At 44.6% G+C, this 16,019-nt stretch overlaps 1 protein-coding gene across 2 annotated transcripts; it reads left to right on the top strand.

Moving 5' to 3' along the window:
* The first annotated feature begins 13 nt into the window (after positions 1-13).
* LOC120428879 (zinc finger protein 605-like) lies at positions 14-6,259 on the top strand. Of its 2 annotated transcripts, XM_039594005.2 has the most exons (6): positions 16-1,163; positions 1,221-1,433; positions 4,668-4,874; positions 4,935-5,582; positions 5,649-6,029; positions 6,096-6,259. In XM_039594005.2, exons 1-6 carry the CDS (start codon positions 216-218, stop codon positions 6,144-6,146), a joined length of 2,448 nt encoding a protein of 815 aa, XP_039449939.1. In that variant the 5' UTR covers positions 16-215; the 3' UTR covers positions 6,147-6,259. The 2 variants fall into 2 exon arrangements, with proteins under 2 accessions (XP_039449941.1, XP_039449939.1); XM_039594007.2 differs by lacking the exon at positions 4,668-4,874 and having other exon boundaries at positions 14-1,163.
* The last annotated feature ends 9,760 nt before the right edge of the window (positions 6,260-16,019 follow it).

Below are 16,019 nucleotides of genomic sequence, written 5' to 3'. Positions count from 1 at the left end.
TTGCGTGTAATCAGCTGCTTTCAACTGTCAACAAAGAAATCGAAAACAAAATCAAATCTGAACGCAAACACAACACTTTCTCAAAACAAATTTGTATCCAAATTTCTCTTATAAATTGAATAACATACCTACCTAAGTTTTATCGTTAGATATAAAAAAGTGTCAGCAAAACCTACGGACTTCGCACTACCAAATCGACCCACCAAATATCCCAGATGATGCAAAGCTGCCCCCCAAACCATCCGCCCCAGCTCAATGACTTCTGCCGCATTTGCCTACTCCGCAAGGCCCAGCTCCGGCCACTGTCGGCTCAAACCAAACCCGTTATGATTCCGGAGATGCTGTACAAACTCACCGGAACGATGCTCAACCTGAACGAACAGCTGCCGCGGGTCATCTGCGAGGCCTGCTTCACGAAGCTGGACCTGGCGTACAGCGTTACGGAGGAATTCCGCCGGCAGGAGGAGCTGCTGCGAAGTCTTTGGTGGAAGGGCGCGCTGGTGGACCAGTTGGTGGCGTACTCGCGGACGGAGGATTCTCGTCGGAAGCCGCACTCGGAGGAGATTATCGAGCGATTGGCTGGAGAGCGGCGGAAGCAGGTTTCGGTTGAGCAAGTGGAGCAGCAGGACCAAGCAAGTGTCGGGTCCGGCCTCGCGGATTTGGACGAGGACTTTGGAGCGGATCAGGAGGAAACGATACCGCCAGTAGAACAGCTTGTTCCGTTGGTTAAGCCAGAATCGCTCGAAGCAACAGATTTAGATATTGAAATGCTTTCGGATGGTCAGGAGGAGGAGTCAACAGACCAGCTTATTGATAATGGATTCGAAATGGTTCTCGAACTAGAAGATCTGCAGACAATCGGAGCCCTTCCAGCTGAACTACTAGAACAACTAGCCTGGTATGGAATCCCCGAAGATGAGCCCACCTACAGTGTCACGTTTATTCCGTCGGATTCGGAGTACGACCAAAGCGACAAGGATACGGATTACGTGCCAGATGACGAATTTCTGCTGCTCTCGATGCGATCCGAGCTAGAACCGAGCGCAGCTGATGAAACAGTCGAACTTCGCGACGACGAATCTGTCGCGTCCGACCCTGATCTGGCTGACGACGTGGCCGATGTTGATTTTCATCCGGATCAAGCCCGAGCTACCGCCAAGAAGGTAAATGGCGACTGTTTTGATCTTTTGATTTAACTTCTCAAGTTTATCGTTATTCAGCGATACTGGCACCAAAAGGGCGAGTTTGAATGTTCCGTGTGCAAAAAGATTCTCCCCTCGAGGCGTACCTTGTACGTGCATGCCAAAAAGCACAATGCGCGCAAAGAAGGACAGTTCTCTGCATCCCTGCAGGAGTCGAAAGAACAAGAATCGGACCAACACGATGAGCTTGAAAAGGGAGAAGGCAAATTCCAATGCGGATACTGCCAAAAGGTGAGTTTTCAAATTCAAATTTGTAGGTACTTTAAAAAATACTCTGGAATTCCAAGCTCTAAGTGAGCTTATGATGAAGTATATCTACAACGGATATGCTGCCTTGAATAGAGAAGTTTTTAGACGTTTCATTTTACTTAAAAAAAATATGTTGAATAACGTCGTTCTCGTTCTCAATTTTTACACCATTTTTGGTTCGAGATTTATTCAGCTACTTACTATTAAAGCTTCATCATTGGCAAAATAGTTTAACTATTGAAAAAATATAAGATATTGGTCACCAAAAAAGCACGTAGGTATTTGTCCCTATTTTGAGCCTAGTACCTATTTTGAGTCTACCAAACTTTATTCAACGAAATTGTGTATTTCACCAAATCTGGCAGGAATCTGCCACTTGAGAATGGTTCGTGCTGTCAATTTCTTCATTTTGGTGGGTAAGAATAATTCACTTTTTCCTCTTAAGTTGGAAATAATGCAATAATTATATTGCTAGTTGCCCATTAGGTCCAAAATGTTCACCACTTTTGCTTGCAGCTTCTTGACACTCAGCGTCACGGCGTTCCAACCAACCAAGCAACCCCCGGCAATATGTTTTTATTGGTGGGTTGCACAATCCCGTTGCAAAAACAATCCCTAAACTGCCACCAAATCAATAAAATAACTGTTTAAAGTTACTCCGTCCATCTCGGAGAGCATGGATATATTTACGGTACATTTGACAATTGGGTACTAAAGCCCTGTGTCAATTTTTATGTACAACGGTAAAAAACACGATTAAAAACCATTTCTGATCACTTTTTTTCATTTTAATGCAAAAAATAATGACAAGACAACATTTTTTCGATGGATCAACTATGGTCCCCTTGGAACGAGCTGTCAAGTAGGAGCTTTTCTGTCAAGAAGGACTGCCAGGTTAATTTTTCAAAATTGATTCAAAAATCCATTTAAAACTCTTTGTGGCCGTACAAAGGGTCATTGTACTCAGAAAAATAAGCTTTATCGTTGTGAACAATAATATCAGCAATCTAAACTTCATTTTAGGACCCAATTCTACAAACTGTGACAGTGTGTGTGTGCGCTTTTCACATGTTACAGTCTGTCTTGTATATTACGGACTTGTTGTTTGGCTACGCAACAAATGTTTAATTATGTTTAAAGTCATAAATGAATGATAAAAACGATGTCCATGCTAATTATGCACGTAATGTAAGTGAAATCAATCATTCTAATGTTGATTTGTGGCTTAAAACACCACAATGATTTAGCATGTTTGTCGACCGAATTTTTGCGGCTGTACTGTACGAGCTGGGGCTGAACCGTTCGTCAAAAAAGTTCACCACGTGCTTCGAGATTTCGAGATTTAGGTCGAAAAAAGGCACAAAAAAGGTCGTATCCTAGGAGCAATAGACCCAAAATAAGGACATTTTTTTTTTTTAGTTTTCGGGAGATGTGATTAAGTACGAGCATTAGCATTAAAAAACCAACTTATTCATGTAATATAATCAAGGCTGCCTGCTATAGCAGCCTTTGCGAATACATAAAATTGGGGTCTAAAATGAAGCTTAAATTTGTGATATTGTCCGTTTCTTTCAAAGGTACACGCCACGCGGCATTTCAGAACGTGCCGTAGACATTGTTACTAGCGACTTTCTGCACTTTTAGTGCAATAAAAATCATTCCTGGCAACAATGGCAAGCGATTCGAAGAAGAAGATCAACAAAAACAAAAAGGCTGAAAGTGCGGCGCGTCTTTTTTAGGCTGGTATGCCGCGTGTCCTTTTGGGTTATACGCGCAATATTATTGTTAACAACGATTAAGCTTATTTTTCTGTGTACAATAACCTTTTTTACGACCGCAAAGGATTTAGAATGGATTTTTAAATCTATTGGGTCCTAAAATTAAGTTTAGATTGCTGATATTATTGTTCACAACGATAAAGCTTATTTTTCTGAGTACAATGACCCTTTGTACGACCACAAAGAGTTTAAAATGGATTTTAAAATCAATTTTGAAAAATTAACCTCGCGGTCCTACCTGACAGCTCGTTCCAAGGGGACCATAGATGATCCATTAAAAAATGTTGTCTTGTCAATAACTTTTCTTGCATTAAAATGAAAAAAAGTGATCAGAAAATGGTTTTTAACCGTGTTTTTACCGTTGTACACAAAAAATTTATGGTCCCCTTGGAACGAGCTGTCAAGTAGAACCTTTTCTGTCAAGAGGACCGTGAAGTTAATTTAAGATTGAATTAAAAATCCATTTTAAATCCTTTGCGGTCGTTCAAAGGGTCATTGTACTCAGAAAAATAAGCTTTATCCTTGTCTAATCTAATCTAATCTGAAATAAGCCTTATCGTTGTGAACAAAAATATCACAAATTTAAGCCAATTAAAAAAATTAACTTCGCGGCCCTACTTGACAGCAAAGATCCTACTTGACAGCTCGTTCCTAGGGGACCATAGTTGATGCATCAAAAAAATGTTGTCTAGTAATTTTATTTTTTTTACCGTTGTATCCAGGTTTTTAAGCGAAGATGGCGTTCTAATGGTGAACGTCCGATATGTCAAAATCACGCAGTGGTACCAATATTACAAAAGAAGTGTGCCATGGCATGACAACCACATTTGTTTTCTTATGTTGGTGCTACTGCGTGATTTTGACATTTCGGACGTTCACCATTAGAACGCCATCTTCGCGTAAAAACCTGGATAGAGTTATCTACGTGCGCATGTATTGCGTGTACGTACACGAAAAAAGTGAGGTTAAATTTTGTACCAGCCAGCAAAACAAATGGTGTGCTAGTGTGTGTGAGATCGGGCTTAGATAACTCTATACACTCAACCGGTGGTTGGTCACTTTTTCGTTTGAAACTTTTTTAGTTTGTACTAACTGAACTGTTTGGCGAACTGTCACTTTTTACACGGAGCTCACGCACCCTATCAAAACCAACGTTTGGTAATTTGTGTGAACTCCGTGTAAAAGGGGTGTCAAACTAAAAAAAGAGACCCGGTCGTTTGACATCAGTTGGTGCAAACCACCGGGGTTTGAGTGTATAAACATTTGCTTAGGGCTTTAGGAGCCTATTAAATGTGCGCTCGGCTTAGTAGGCCCAAAATAGGGACAAATACTCTATTTATACAAATTTTAAAAAAAATGCATGCATTTATTTAAAAAGAAACTCCAACGCTAACGATTTTATTCATCAATTTTCAAAAAAAAACCATCACCCCTACAGCGCTTCCCGTTGTTGTCCCGTTTCAAGAAGCACGTCGAACGCCACGAGCAGCTTCGGGCGGCCGGTATTCCGGAGCGTAATCGAACCGGTCGCTACAAGTGCTCAATTTGTGGAAGCAGATTCGCCGAGGCTGGCAGATTGACCCAGCACATGCGTCGGCACGAGGCAATACAGGACGGAACATTCGCGTGCAGAATCTGTGGCCATGTAAGAGGAGGGGGGCTGTGTGTTTAAAGTATTGATGAGAATTCGTTTTTTTTTCTCTAGCGATTTGGTGCTAGACTTGAACAAGTAAAACACGAGCGCAGACATGAAAAAGATCCGGTGTTGCGGACTGATCGAGACAAGATAAAGCAACCGATTTTGGTCACAAAGAACGATAAAGTTATGTACAAATGTGGCGATTGTCAAAACGTGTACGTGTCCCAAGCCAGCTACTTCACCCATGCCCGAAGACACATTGTTGCCAAAGCTGGTCTTTATCAGTGTCAGGATTGCGGGATGCGTTACGTGATCAAGAAGCATCTACGACATCACCAGCGGACGGTTCACAAGCTGTTCATCAAGGTTGAACCCGACGACGAAACGGAGGCTGACGTCAACGTTGAACCTGCTCCGGTGGATATTGGGAAACGACTTCCTTACTGTGGTCAATGCGATGCGTACTTCTTAAACCAGCTCAACTATGGCTTGCACATGCGAGTCCACCAAGAGTCGTCACCCATTGAAGTCAATGTAAAGTCCGAAGTCCAAATTGTCGAAGATGATCAACCAACCAGTGGCCAGACATCGTCAGGTCCGTGGCATTGCAAAGAGTGTGACGTTACTTCATCCACCAAAAAAGCTTACTTCCAGCACCGGCGTGTACACACGAATCTCCAAACCGTCGAGTTTAAGTGTAACGTTTGTAAAATTGTAAGAAACCTTTCCCATGGAATCTTGAAAACACAAACGCGATGTTAATGCGATGTTCTTTTTCAGGCACTTCCGTCACGTTTGGCCCTTTTAAGACATCTAAGAGGTGCCCATGAAATGACTACCTGGCGGGGTTACGGTGTCACGAAAACGTGTAAACGTTCCAAATACATTCTCAAGCCAGCCAAACCGCTGCCACAAGCCAATCTGAACGCGTACTTCGCCTGGGAAGACCAGCGCAAACCGATTCCGGATTCCGCCAGTGATAGACCGCCAGTAATTCCCACGAGGGCGGAAGCAGTGACGATGCTGGAGCAGCTCGAAGACGGCTCGTGCCACTGCACAAAGTGCGGCAAAACGTTCAATAGTATCCAGAGCGCTGCGACGCACGCCCGACGGCACAAAATCATTGAAGCGGGCATTTACACCTGCGAAGTGTGCCAGCAGGTTGGGTGATTTGAGCTTATGTTCTTACGTTCTAACTAATTAAACTGTTTTTTTCTTTTTCATCAGGCATTTGGTGCGCGACTTGAACGAGAAAATCACATGAAGAATGCACATTAGAACCGAGCTCAATGGTGTTCCTGTTTAAGACAGCATTTATTGCACCATTTATTGAAGGGTGATCAAACCAAGGAAATGATTCTTCCTGTCAAGCTTCTGTGAAGTTATCCAAACTCTCTTTTCACTTTCTCGATACAAAGTCCGAATTCCACTAATACCCACCTTGCTAATCTGCCTGAAATATTCAGGGGTTGTTTGTACATATAAAACTAGCATCTGGGCCGAACTTGGTTTTTTTAACTTAAATTTTTAAAGGGTTAAGGCTAATATGCAGCTCGGAAGGAACGCAAAAATCCATATCCAGATTTTTAAGCGAGGAGGGCGTTACGAATAGAGATCCTAAATAGGGAGACTGGTCGAAGTGAATTTGACGTACCCAAACAGACACGAGTTTGACGTATCCAAACGAGCATTTGCCTTTACGCCCAGCAAAACTTATCAGTGTTGCCAAGCTCAAAACATACGTTGCCAGATCGATTTAGCCAGCTTAGACCAGTCTCCCTATTTAGGGTCTCTAGTTACGAATGGTGCACGCCCGAAATGTCAAAATCACGCAGTGGTACCAATCTTACAAAAAAGTGTCGCATGGCATGGACAGCCACACTTTTTTTCTTATGTTGGTAACACTGCGCGATTTTGACACACGAAAAGTGGCGTGAAAATTACAAACGTTTCAATAATCTTGTATTCGATATAATAATATTGAAAATATCAGCTCCCTCCGTGTACGCACGAGAGCATGCAGCTAGTGCTCAGTGCTCCATCGTTTTTTCGATTTTTTTTTCGCCGTAATTGATTGTGGTTACCCGCGAGTTTGCCTCTCCAGCATGCCAAAGGCAGGCCGTGGCCGTGGCAGTTCGAGTGCGCCCTCGAAAAACCCCCGGTGCCACGACCAGCGGCACATCAACATCCGCCAACATTCCCATCAGGAACGAGTTCCAGATGCTGAGCGACGACGAAGAAAACAACAACAACACCGACGGTAGCAGCACTACCGACGACGACGACGACGACGATGGTCGTGCACGGAAAAAAGTGCCGACGTCAAAAAAGAACAACTCTCCAGCGGAACGTAGACCACCTCCAATTTTTGTTTTGGACACGTTAGCGGACGATGTTGACGAGTTGCTGGAAGGCCTCGGATATTGTCTGAAAATCGGTAAGTCGGCAGTGCAAGTGATCACACTGAATAAAAAGAACCTCGACCTGGTGTTTGAAGAATTGAAGCGTAGCAACTTCAACTTCTACACATTCAACTCCGAGAAGCACCCTGTTAAGGTCGTCTTGCAGGGTTATCAAGACCGTCCGATCTCCGACCTGAAGGGTAACCTTTCGGACGCCGGAATAAAACCGCGGGAGATTAAAGTGCTCTCGCGCAAGACAACGGTAATAGGTACACACACACTGTACCTGTTGTACTTCGACCGCGGCACCGTCAAGATCCAAGACCTGCGGCGGACTAAGACGTTGGACGGTTTTTGGGTAAACTGGCGGTTTAACACCAAGAACCCAACGGACGTAGCGCAATGCCACTGTTGCCAGAAATTCGGCCACGGCTCGCGGAACTGCAACCTCCGGCCCCGCTGCATGAAGTGCGGTGAGTCACACCTCTCGGAGGCGTGCACACTGTCACGAAAGGCGGACTTGGGGGAAAACGCAGAACAAACCAAGTCGCGCGTAAAGTGCGCGAACTGTGACGGTAACCATACCGGTAATTACCGCGGATGCGTCGCGCGCAAGTCCTACCTCGAGGAGCAGGTAAAGAGGAAGAAGAAAGCAGCAGCGTCCCACCCTCCTCAGCGAAGTACGAGCGCAGCCGTTCCTGCAGCTGGCCAGCGTACGGTTCCAGCGGACAACCCAGCGTTCCCTCCTGGATGGGGGCGATCATTTGCAAGCGTGGTCACTGCCGGTAGCGGCGATGCGGCCCAGCAAGGAGTCACCGGGGAAGATCTCTTTACACTGCCGGAGTTTTTTGCTCTCGCGGGGGAGATGATGGCGCGGTTTCGGACCTGCCGTAACAAGGCGGGGCAATTTCTGGCCCTCGGGGAGCTGATGATCAAGCACGTCTACAATAGATAAAAAAACTGTGATCTAGTGTAAGCTTTTTCTATTTCTATCCCTTTTCCTTTGCAAATTTAGTAAGTTTTTTCTATATTTTTTCTTACTCTTGATAATCTCTTAGTCATAAGCAATAATCGTTTCCAAAATGGATTGAGATTTAACACACAGCTGAAAGGAACTCCAAAACTCTGTTATGAACTGCAAAAGAGCTTATTGTAACATGATTATTCACTAATAAAACCGAATTTTGTAGCATTTTTCAAGCCCTTTCAGATCCATTTTGAATATTGATTTTTGTCCAAGTTACATCCTTTTTAAACATTTTGACGATTTTGAACCTTCAAACCTTGTGTCCCGATGACACATGTCAGGCTGACGTTTGGCGATGAAGTGTCAATCCGGTCAATCCTCGCCAAACTTTTAAACGACATGGCACCAACATTGCCAATTTAACAACACGGCTCTGGAACTCAGCCAATCATGATTCTCTGGGATTCGGGTATATGAGGAACGAACAAGAGGACATGAGGAACGAACGTACGTACACTAAACTCCCGGTGGTTGGTAACTTTTTAGTTTGAACCTCGTTGGTTTGACAAAGTCAAACTAAAAAGTGTCTGTCACTTTTTGCGCGGAGCTCACATATATTATCAAACCAAACGTTTTCTAGTAAGTGTGAGCTCTGTGTAAAGAAGTGACCCCGTTCGTCTGACAACAGTTGGTGTCAAACCATCGGGGTTTCAGTGTATCCAAGTTTGACGAATCCAAAAGAACGCTCTCTTGCACTGTAACTGAAAATCACACTTTGCTGAGTTCGTTCTCGCACTTTTTCATACGATTTGTTCAGTTCGACTGCGATTACAATTTTTTGTGTAATCGCAGTCGAACTGAAAAAATCGTATGAAAAAGTGCGAAAACGAACTCAGCAAAGTGCGATTTTCAGTTACAGTGTGGGCTTTATTTTTTTTCTAGAAAGAACCTTTTAACGATATCACCCCAAAATGACATTCCCTCGGTTAGCGTCTAGTGATTCTTTTTGACAGTCACCAAAACCTCGAAGAGCCCACGTAGTAGTATTAGTGAAGAGCCCACGTTGTTTATAGAGTTATCTACGTGCGTATGTATTGCGTGTACGTACACGAAAAAAAGTGAGGTTAAATTTTGTACCGGCCAGCAAAACAAATGGTGCGCTAGTGTGCGTGAGAGCGGGCTTAGATAGCTCTATTGTGGGCTCTTCACTAATACTACTGCGTGGGCTCTGTGAGTATAGCAGTATTGGTGTTGTTTGTTTGTTTACACCAAATCTTCAAGAAACATCACTTTTGTGTGTGCAAATCTGTTACTGAAAAAAAATGAAAACTGTTGCTGGGTAGTACTGGACCGGGGACTGGCCAAGTCCCGCTGTTGATCCTTCCGAACAACTCGCTGCAATCTCCGGCAGGGAGTAACCGACCAAGTGCAGAAACATCCGTGATTCCGGTGATGTGGCGGAGCTGGTCTTTCCAAGCATCCTTCGGTAACCTTCTCCGAGGACTGGCCCACTCCCGCTGTCGACTCGCACAGGGAATCGAAGGAATCGCGTGCTTGTGTAGAATCCGACCTTTTGTGGACTCACAAGAAGCTCATCGCGAAGTGGTCCGAATAAATCTGAACTTTAAACTTGCAAAATCATCTTCATCGCTACTTCGCGGGGCATTTATCCATAGTCTCTGGCGGGTAGGGTCCTTCGGGAACTTGTGTTTGGAAATCCGTCCCGTGTCGGATTTTCTTGGAAATCATTTCAACATTATGAAATTATACCTTTGTTTACCACGCGGTTTGTTTATTTTCAAATTTTTAGAGCAAATGCCTAGGGGTGAGACACATGCCCTAATCAACCAAAAATTACCAGCTAGTTGATTAAAAATTACAGTTAGTTGATTAGAATTATCACTAATCGATTAGTGTATTCCTGCCTTTTTACTTTTATCTTGGGCTGACGAACAAACGTCAAAACATCACAACATAGCAAAATTTCTCGAGCTTGTGGCCGTTTGACAAATGTAAGGCAACCAAAGCGGCCAACCTGGTTCTGAAAACGGATTGCCCACGGATTGCCAATTGAACGATCGACGAAATTACAGGGCAGCAGGTTATGCGGAATCGGACCGATCCGGCGGCAATGTTGTGGCGTGGAAATTTTAAAAAATGGAATCCGTCGCCGGGAACAAAAGAGCCTACGCCAACAGGTGTTTTCCTGAGCATTCTGAGTAGCAGTTTATGTCGAAGGACACGTCCCAATGAAGATCCTCTCGGGGGCGTAGCCGACGCGATCCTCGACGGTGTCGTTACCAGGAGGCAGCAGATGACGGTGCAGGTCCTTCAGAAATCTTTCACCTCGAGTAGTAATCGTTTGTGAGCACCTTCACGTTTGAGCCAATCGGTGCTCCGTCCTCTTCACGACTGTCCCCCCGCCCCAGCACCAAATCTCTCAACAATTATTGATGCACTGCTTCAGGGTTGGAAGATGGGTGGCATTTAGAATGAGCAAAATTGAAACTTCATTTATGAATTTAGTCTTAAGAGCCGACTTTGGAACGGGACATGAAAGTACGGTCGCCCGGGGACATTTGATGCACCACAAGTCGCACAAGGCCATCGATTGAATCTCTACCTTTGGCGGTCGAAAATGCTCCAGCTGCTCATGGATTATACAGCCAATTAGAAACCAAATCCATCAACTTGTCCAAGCTGACCTTGTAGAACGTAAGCTCATCCGCGCATCCCAAACTTGAAACTCCGAATGTTTGGTGTTCAGCTGCTTCGGCTTCACTTTCTGTGGTCATATTGCCGTCCCGCGGTGTTGTGGCCAACTGGATTCCGCTTTTGTCTAACGGCCATAGGCTTGGCCATCATCAACGCAACGGAAGCATTCAGCCTCCCCTCCCCCACCCCACCTAAGTAAAACACAACCAAAAGAACGGTTTTTATTAAATTTCATCAAGTAAAGTTTTACAGTAGTATTGTGAAAAATTAAAATCAAATGAAAATAAATTCTTATAAAAAAGGTGCAGTGGTAATGCTACAGGCATAACCATCATGACGAAGAACTTCGGACACAAAAGTTAATGATTTTTTTTATAGTTTTATTATTTGCGTTTCTTGGCCACAAAATCAATCACGAAACGGTTATTTCTTAAGATCTATTTATTGCTGCTCTAAGATCTTATGGTATTTCTGCTTTAAGATCTTATGATATTTTGACGTTGGATAACGTCTAAAGTTTTGAAACGCTTCACAGCTAATCGTAATGTCAAGATTTTCGTGCCAGTTAATTTGAAATCATTTCATCAATTAAACTTTTGGCATTGAACAATTTTTTAGAAATATTTTGAAATAATAAAAAGCCATTATCAGGACTCCAATTCATTACAGAGAGCCAGTCTGAACCATGTGTTAAAGGTTTTCTTTGCGTCACAACAAATTTGAATCACATTAAACGATTTATTCCCACACATTACAAGACTTTTTTCTCGTTTTGACGTTTCTACGGCGTTCTCTCTGCCTTCCTACGGCATTCGCCACCTAGATTTCTTCGTTCCACGAAATCCCAAAACGAAAATCTATTTCATTTGCGTACTCTGCGGAGAAGCATCGCGGCGAAGGGGCAGACCGAACCTGGAAGGGTTCAATGTTGTTCGCGATGGGGAAATGTTTTGGCAAGGCTCTTGCCAGCCATCGGCGACAGCCAAGTAAATTTCAACAGCAAGTATTAAAAAGCCCTTTTTAGGGCTCAAATTGATTACGAAAGAGTTATTCTCAATTTCAATAATTTCGCAATTATCGATTTATTACCCCCAGCGATTTATTACTCATATTGCCAAAAAGTTCAAGATGGTATGTCAGAGAGATAACCGAAAGACATAGGACCAAACATTTTGAATGAGTTTTTGGATTGCTAGTGAAATCTGGGATAAGATTATTGTATTTTGTTTCATAGATTTGTCGGCAAAATTGTCCTAAATGTTCCCCCAAGGTGAACTTTCCATGAGGGCACCGGCAACTCCAGGTTGTGGCCACTACTGTCGAAATGGCCATTTGCAGGTTCAATATCAAAACAATGAATTTTGATACCCATATTGCAACAACCCGTATGTTTCGGTTAATGTTACCCTGGGCCCAAGAGGAACCTGCTTTGAGGGCACCGGCCACTCCAGGTTGTGGCCACTACTGTCGAAATGTCAATTTTAGTTCAGTATCAAAAACCATGAATTTTGATACCCATATTGCCACAACTCGTATGGTTCTGTAAATGTCCCCCGGGCCCCGGGAGAACCTGCTTCGAGGGCACCAGCCAGTACAGGTTGTGGCCACTACTGCCGAAATGGCCATTTTCATGTTCAGTATCAAAAACCATGAATTTTGATACCCATATTGCCAAAACTCGTATGGTTCTGTAAAAGGCCCTCCGGGCCCCGGGGGAACCTTCTTTGAGGGCACCGGCCACTCCAGGTTTTAGCCACCACTGCCGAAATGGCCATTTTCATGTTCAGTATCAAAAACCATGAATTTTGATACCCATATTGCCACAACTCATATGGTTCTGTAAATGTCCCCCCAGGCCCCGGGGGAACCTGCTTTGAGATCACCGGCCACTCCAGGTTTTGGCCACCACTGTCGAAATGGCCATTTTCATATTCAGTATCAAAAACCATAAATTTTGATACCCATATTGCCAAAACTCGTATGGTTCTGTAAAAGGCCCTCCGGGCCCCGGGGGAACCTTCTTTGAGGGCACCAGCCACTCCAGGTTTTGGCCACCACTGGCGTAAACAAAATCTTTGAACGAATTGGGGGAAGCTTCCTGACTGACCCGGCTGTGCATCCCGGGGCCGTGACCAATTACACGAGCTCGTAGTAGATTCGTTGTACTAACCCATACAACAGGGCTACAACAATTTTCACCCAGTCTACTAGGTTAAGCGATTTTGCTCCACTGCCTAAAAGTTGCCTCCGCTGGCGGTTTTGCTCGTCCCCGGGTGTATCTGTAGTTGGTCGCAGTCTTTGATGGCCTTTTCAGGTGACGAATTTAGATACATCAATCGAACATCCGTGGAAGGGAAACTCGACGCATCGAACCCAATCAGCGTGTACCATGAAACGGGAGTGTGTATGTATTGTGTGTCATTCTACGGCATTCGCACACAATTTGCCCTCTTCGGTGCTGCTCTCCGATTCTCTCTCTCTCTCTAGAAAATAAAGGTAATTTTTCAGAAGAAATCCTTCTCCGGAAGAGAGAATTTGGGGCTCTCTCTCTCCCTGCTGCTGCTGCTTCACCCGTCTGCGGCTCAGATATTATGAGCCGACCCGACTTGTTCAGCATCTCGGTGGCAACTAAGTGGAGTGGAAAGGGTAGAACGCATTTTTATACTTCTACTTCGCTATTACTTCCCCTCTTTTCACAAGCACGCAAGATTTTTTCCTCATTTTGCCGTTCCTACTGCATACTCTCTGCCTTCCTACTGCATTCGCCACCAAGATTTGATCGTTCCGCGATATGCCAAAACAAAAATCTATAAATATAGGTCGATTTGTCATTTTCGCAATCATTTCACTCTCGACTTTCAACGAGGATGGGACGACGCGTCAGCAAATGAGGAAAGGTGAAGGCGAGAAACAGACACGGTAGTCTCGAGCTGGGCCGCAGTTCCCGGTCGGACGAGTCAACCAAACCGGGAATACCTACCTGACGGCGGAGATGCTTGAGCTGAGGATAAAGTTGAAGCGTTCAACGTCGTTTCGATGGGGCTTTTTCTGAGCCAGTGTTTTTTGAAGGCTGTTGCCAGCAATCGGCGACGGCTCCAAATTTTCGAAAAAGTTATTCTGACTTGTGCATTTTTGCAGCAGGCGATTTTTCCCTCTCCGTGCTCACACACACACACACACACACACACACACAAGCGCGTATGACATTCTACCACACAGAAACAGTGGTTTCATGCTAACTCTGTGGTAAAATGATTTTTATTCGATCTTTTTTTAAATTTTTAGGGAACATTCTTAGAGGGAAATTTTGAAGGAACAACTCTTTCGTGAGATATTTGGTGGCCCTGAAAAGGGCCGTTTGTTTATCAAATCTTCCGCGAGGTGTAGTGCTTCATTCGGGCCGCTTCTCCGGTCAACGTTGAGGAAGATGTCCATGGCTTTGGTCTGGGTCAACCTGCATCAGCACCACGTTCCTAAGTGCTACTTGCGGCGGGGCTTTTGCTTCTTGTCCGTTACACTTGCGAAGGTGGAGGAGCTGCTCTTCTTCTTTCCCGATGGTCTGCAGTGGCGATTCGTTCCGAAGTTCCGATCCTTCGGGGTGATGGCGGCCAGATTCGTTTCGTCAACCAGCGGACGGGCCGCGGGCTTGGCCGGTTTCCTTTCTCCTTCGGAACCTTGGCCTGTGGTTTGCTTCTCCTGCGGTGCAGCGGTTGTTCTTCGTTGTTTGTCCGTTGGGCTGCCTAGGGAAATTTTCGCCTTCTGCGCCCTCTTCTGCTGCAGCTGATGTGGCCTCGACGACGATCCAAAAATTTTGAGCTGAAGTGGGGCGCAGCAGGTTGAGATTTTTGGACTGCACGCGCTTACACTAACACACACACATATGTAATCGCTCGTAAATTTCGAGGTGATTCTGATAGAGTTATCTAAGCCCGCTCTCACGCACGCTAGCACGCCATTTGTTTTGCTGGACTGTACATAATTTAACCTCAATCTTTTTCGTGTACGTACACGCAATACATACGCACGTAGATAACTCTATTCCGAGGCTGGATTTAATTTCATTTCCGTTTTTCGTAACCGTGCAGCAACATCACAGAGGAGCAGCTACATTTTGATACCAACCAACTCTCTCTACCCAACTCTTATGGTTCCGCCAATTTCAAATTTCATGTCCAGTATCAAAAACCCTGAAGTTTGATACTTATATTGCCCCAACTCGTATGGTTCCGCAAATGTCCCCCCATCGGAACACGCCCGAGGGATCCGATCATTCCGGATTGTGGCCACTACTGCCGAAATGTCAAATTTCATGTCCAGTATCAAAAACCCTGAAGTTTGATACCCATATTACCCCAACTCTTATGGTTCCGCAAATGTCCCCTTATCGGAACATCCCAGGGGCCTCCGGCCACTTCATGTTATGGCCACTGCTGCCAAAATGTCAAATTTCATGTCACGTATCAAAATCCCTAAAGTTTGATACCCATATTGCCCCAACTCTTATGGTTCGGCAAATGTCCCCTTATCGGAACATCCCAGGGGCCTCCGGCCACTCCAGGTGGTGGCCACTACTGCCAAAATGTCAAATTTCATGTCCAGTATCAAAATCCCTTAAGTTTGATACCCATATTGCCCCAACTCTTATGGTTCCGCAAATGTCCCCTTATCGGAACATCCCCGGGGCCTCCGGCCACTCCAGGTGGTGGCCACTACTACCAAAATGTCAAATTTCATGTCCAGTATCAAAAACCCTAAAGTTTGATACTTATATTGCCCCAACTTTTATGGTTCCGCAAATGTCCCCTTATCGGAACATCCCCGGGGCCTCCGGCCACTCCAGGTGGTGGCCACTACTACCAAAATGTCAAATTTCATGTCCAGTATCAAAAACCCTAAAGTTTGATACTTATATTGCCCCAACTTTTATGGTTCCGCAAATGTCCCCTTATCGGAACATCCCCGGGGCCTCCGGTAACTCTAGGTTGCGGCCATTACTGCCAAAATGTCAAATTTCATGTCCAGTATCAAAATCCCTAAAGTTTGATACCCATATTGCCCCAACTCTTA

The sequence above is a fragment of the Culex pipiens genome, chromosome 2, assembly GCF_016801865.2.
Source record: "Culex pipiens pallens isolate TS chromosome 2, TS_CPP_V2, whole genome shotgun sequence".
Classification (NCBI taxonomy): domain Eukaryota; kingdom Metazoa; phylum Arthropoda; class Insecta; order Diptera; family Culicidae; genus Culex; species Culex pipiens.
The sequence above is the reverse complement of the archived record's forward strand: the minus strand, read 5'-3'. Positions and strand labels throughout refer to the sequence as shown.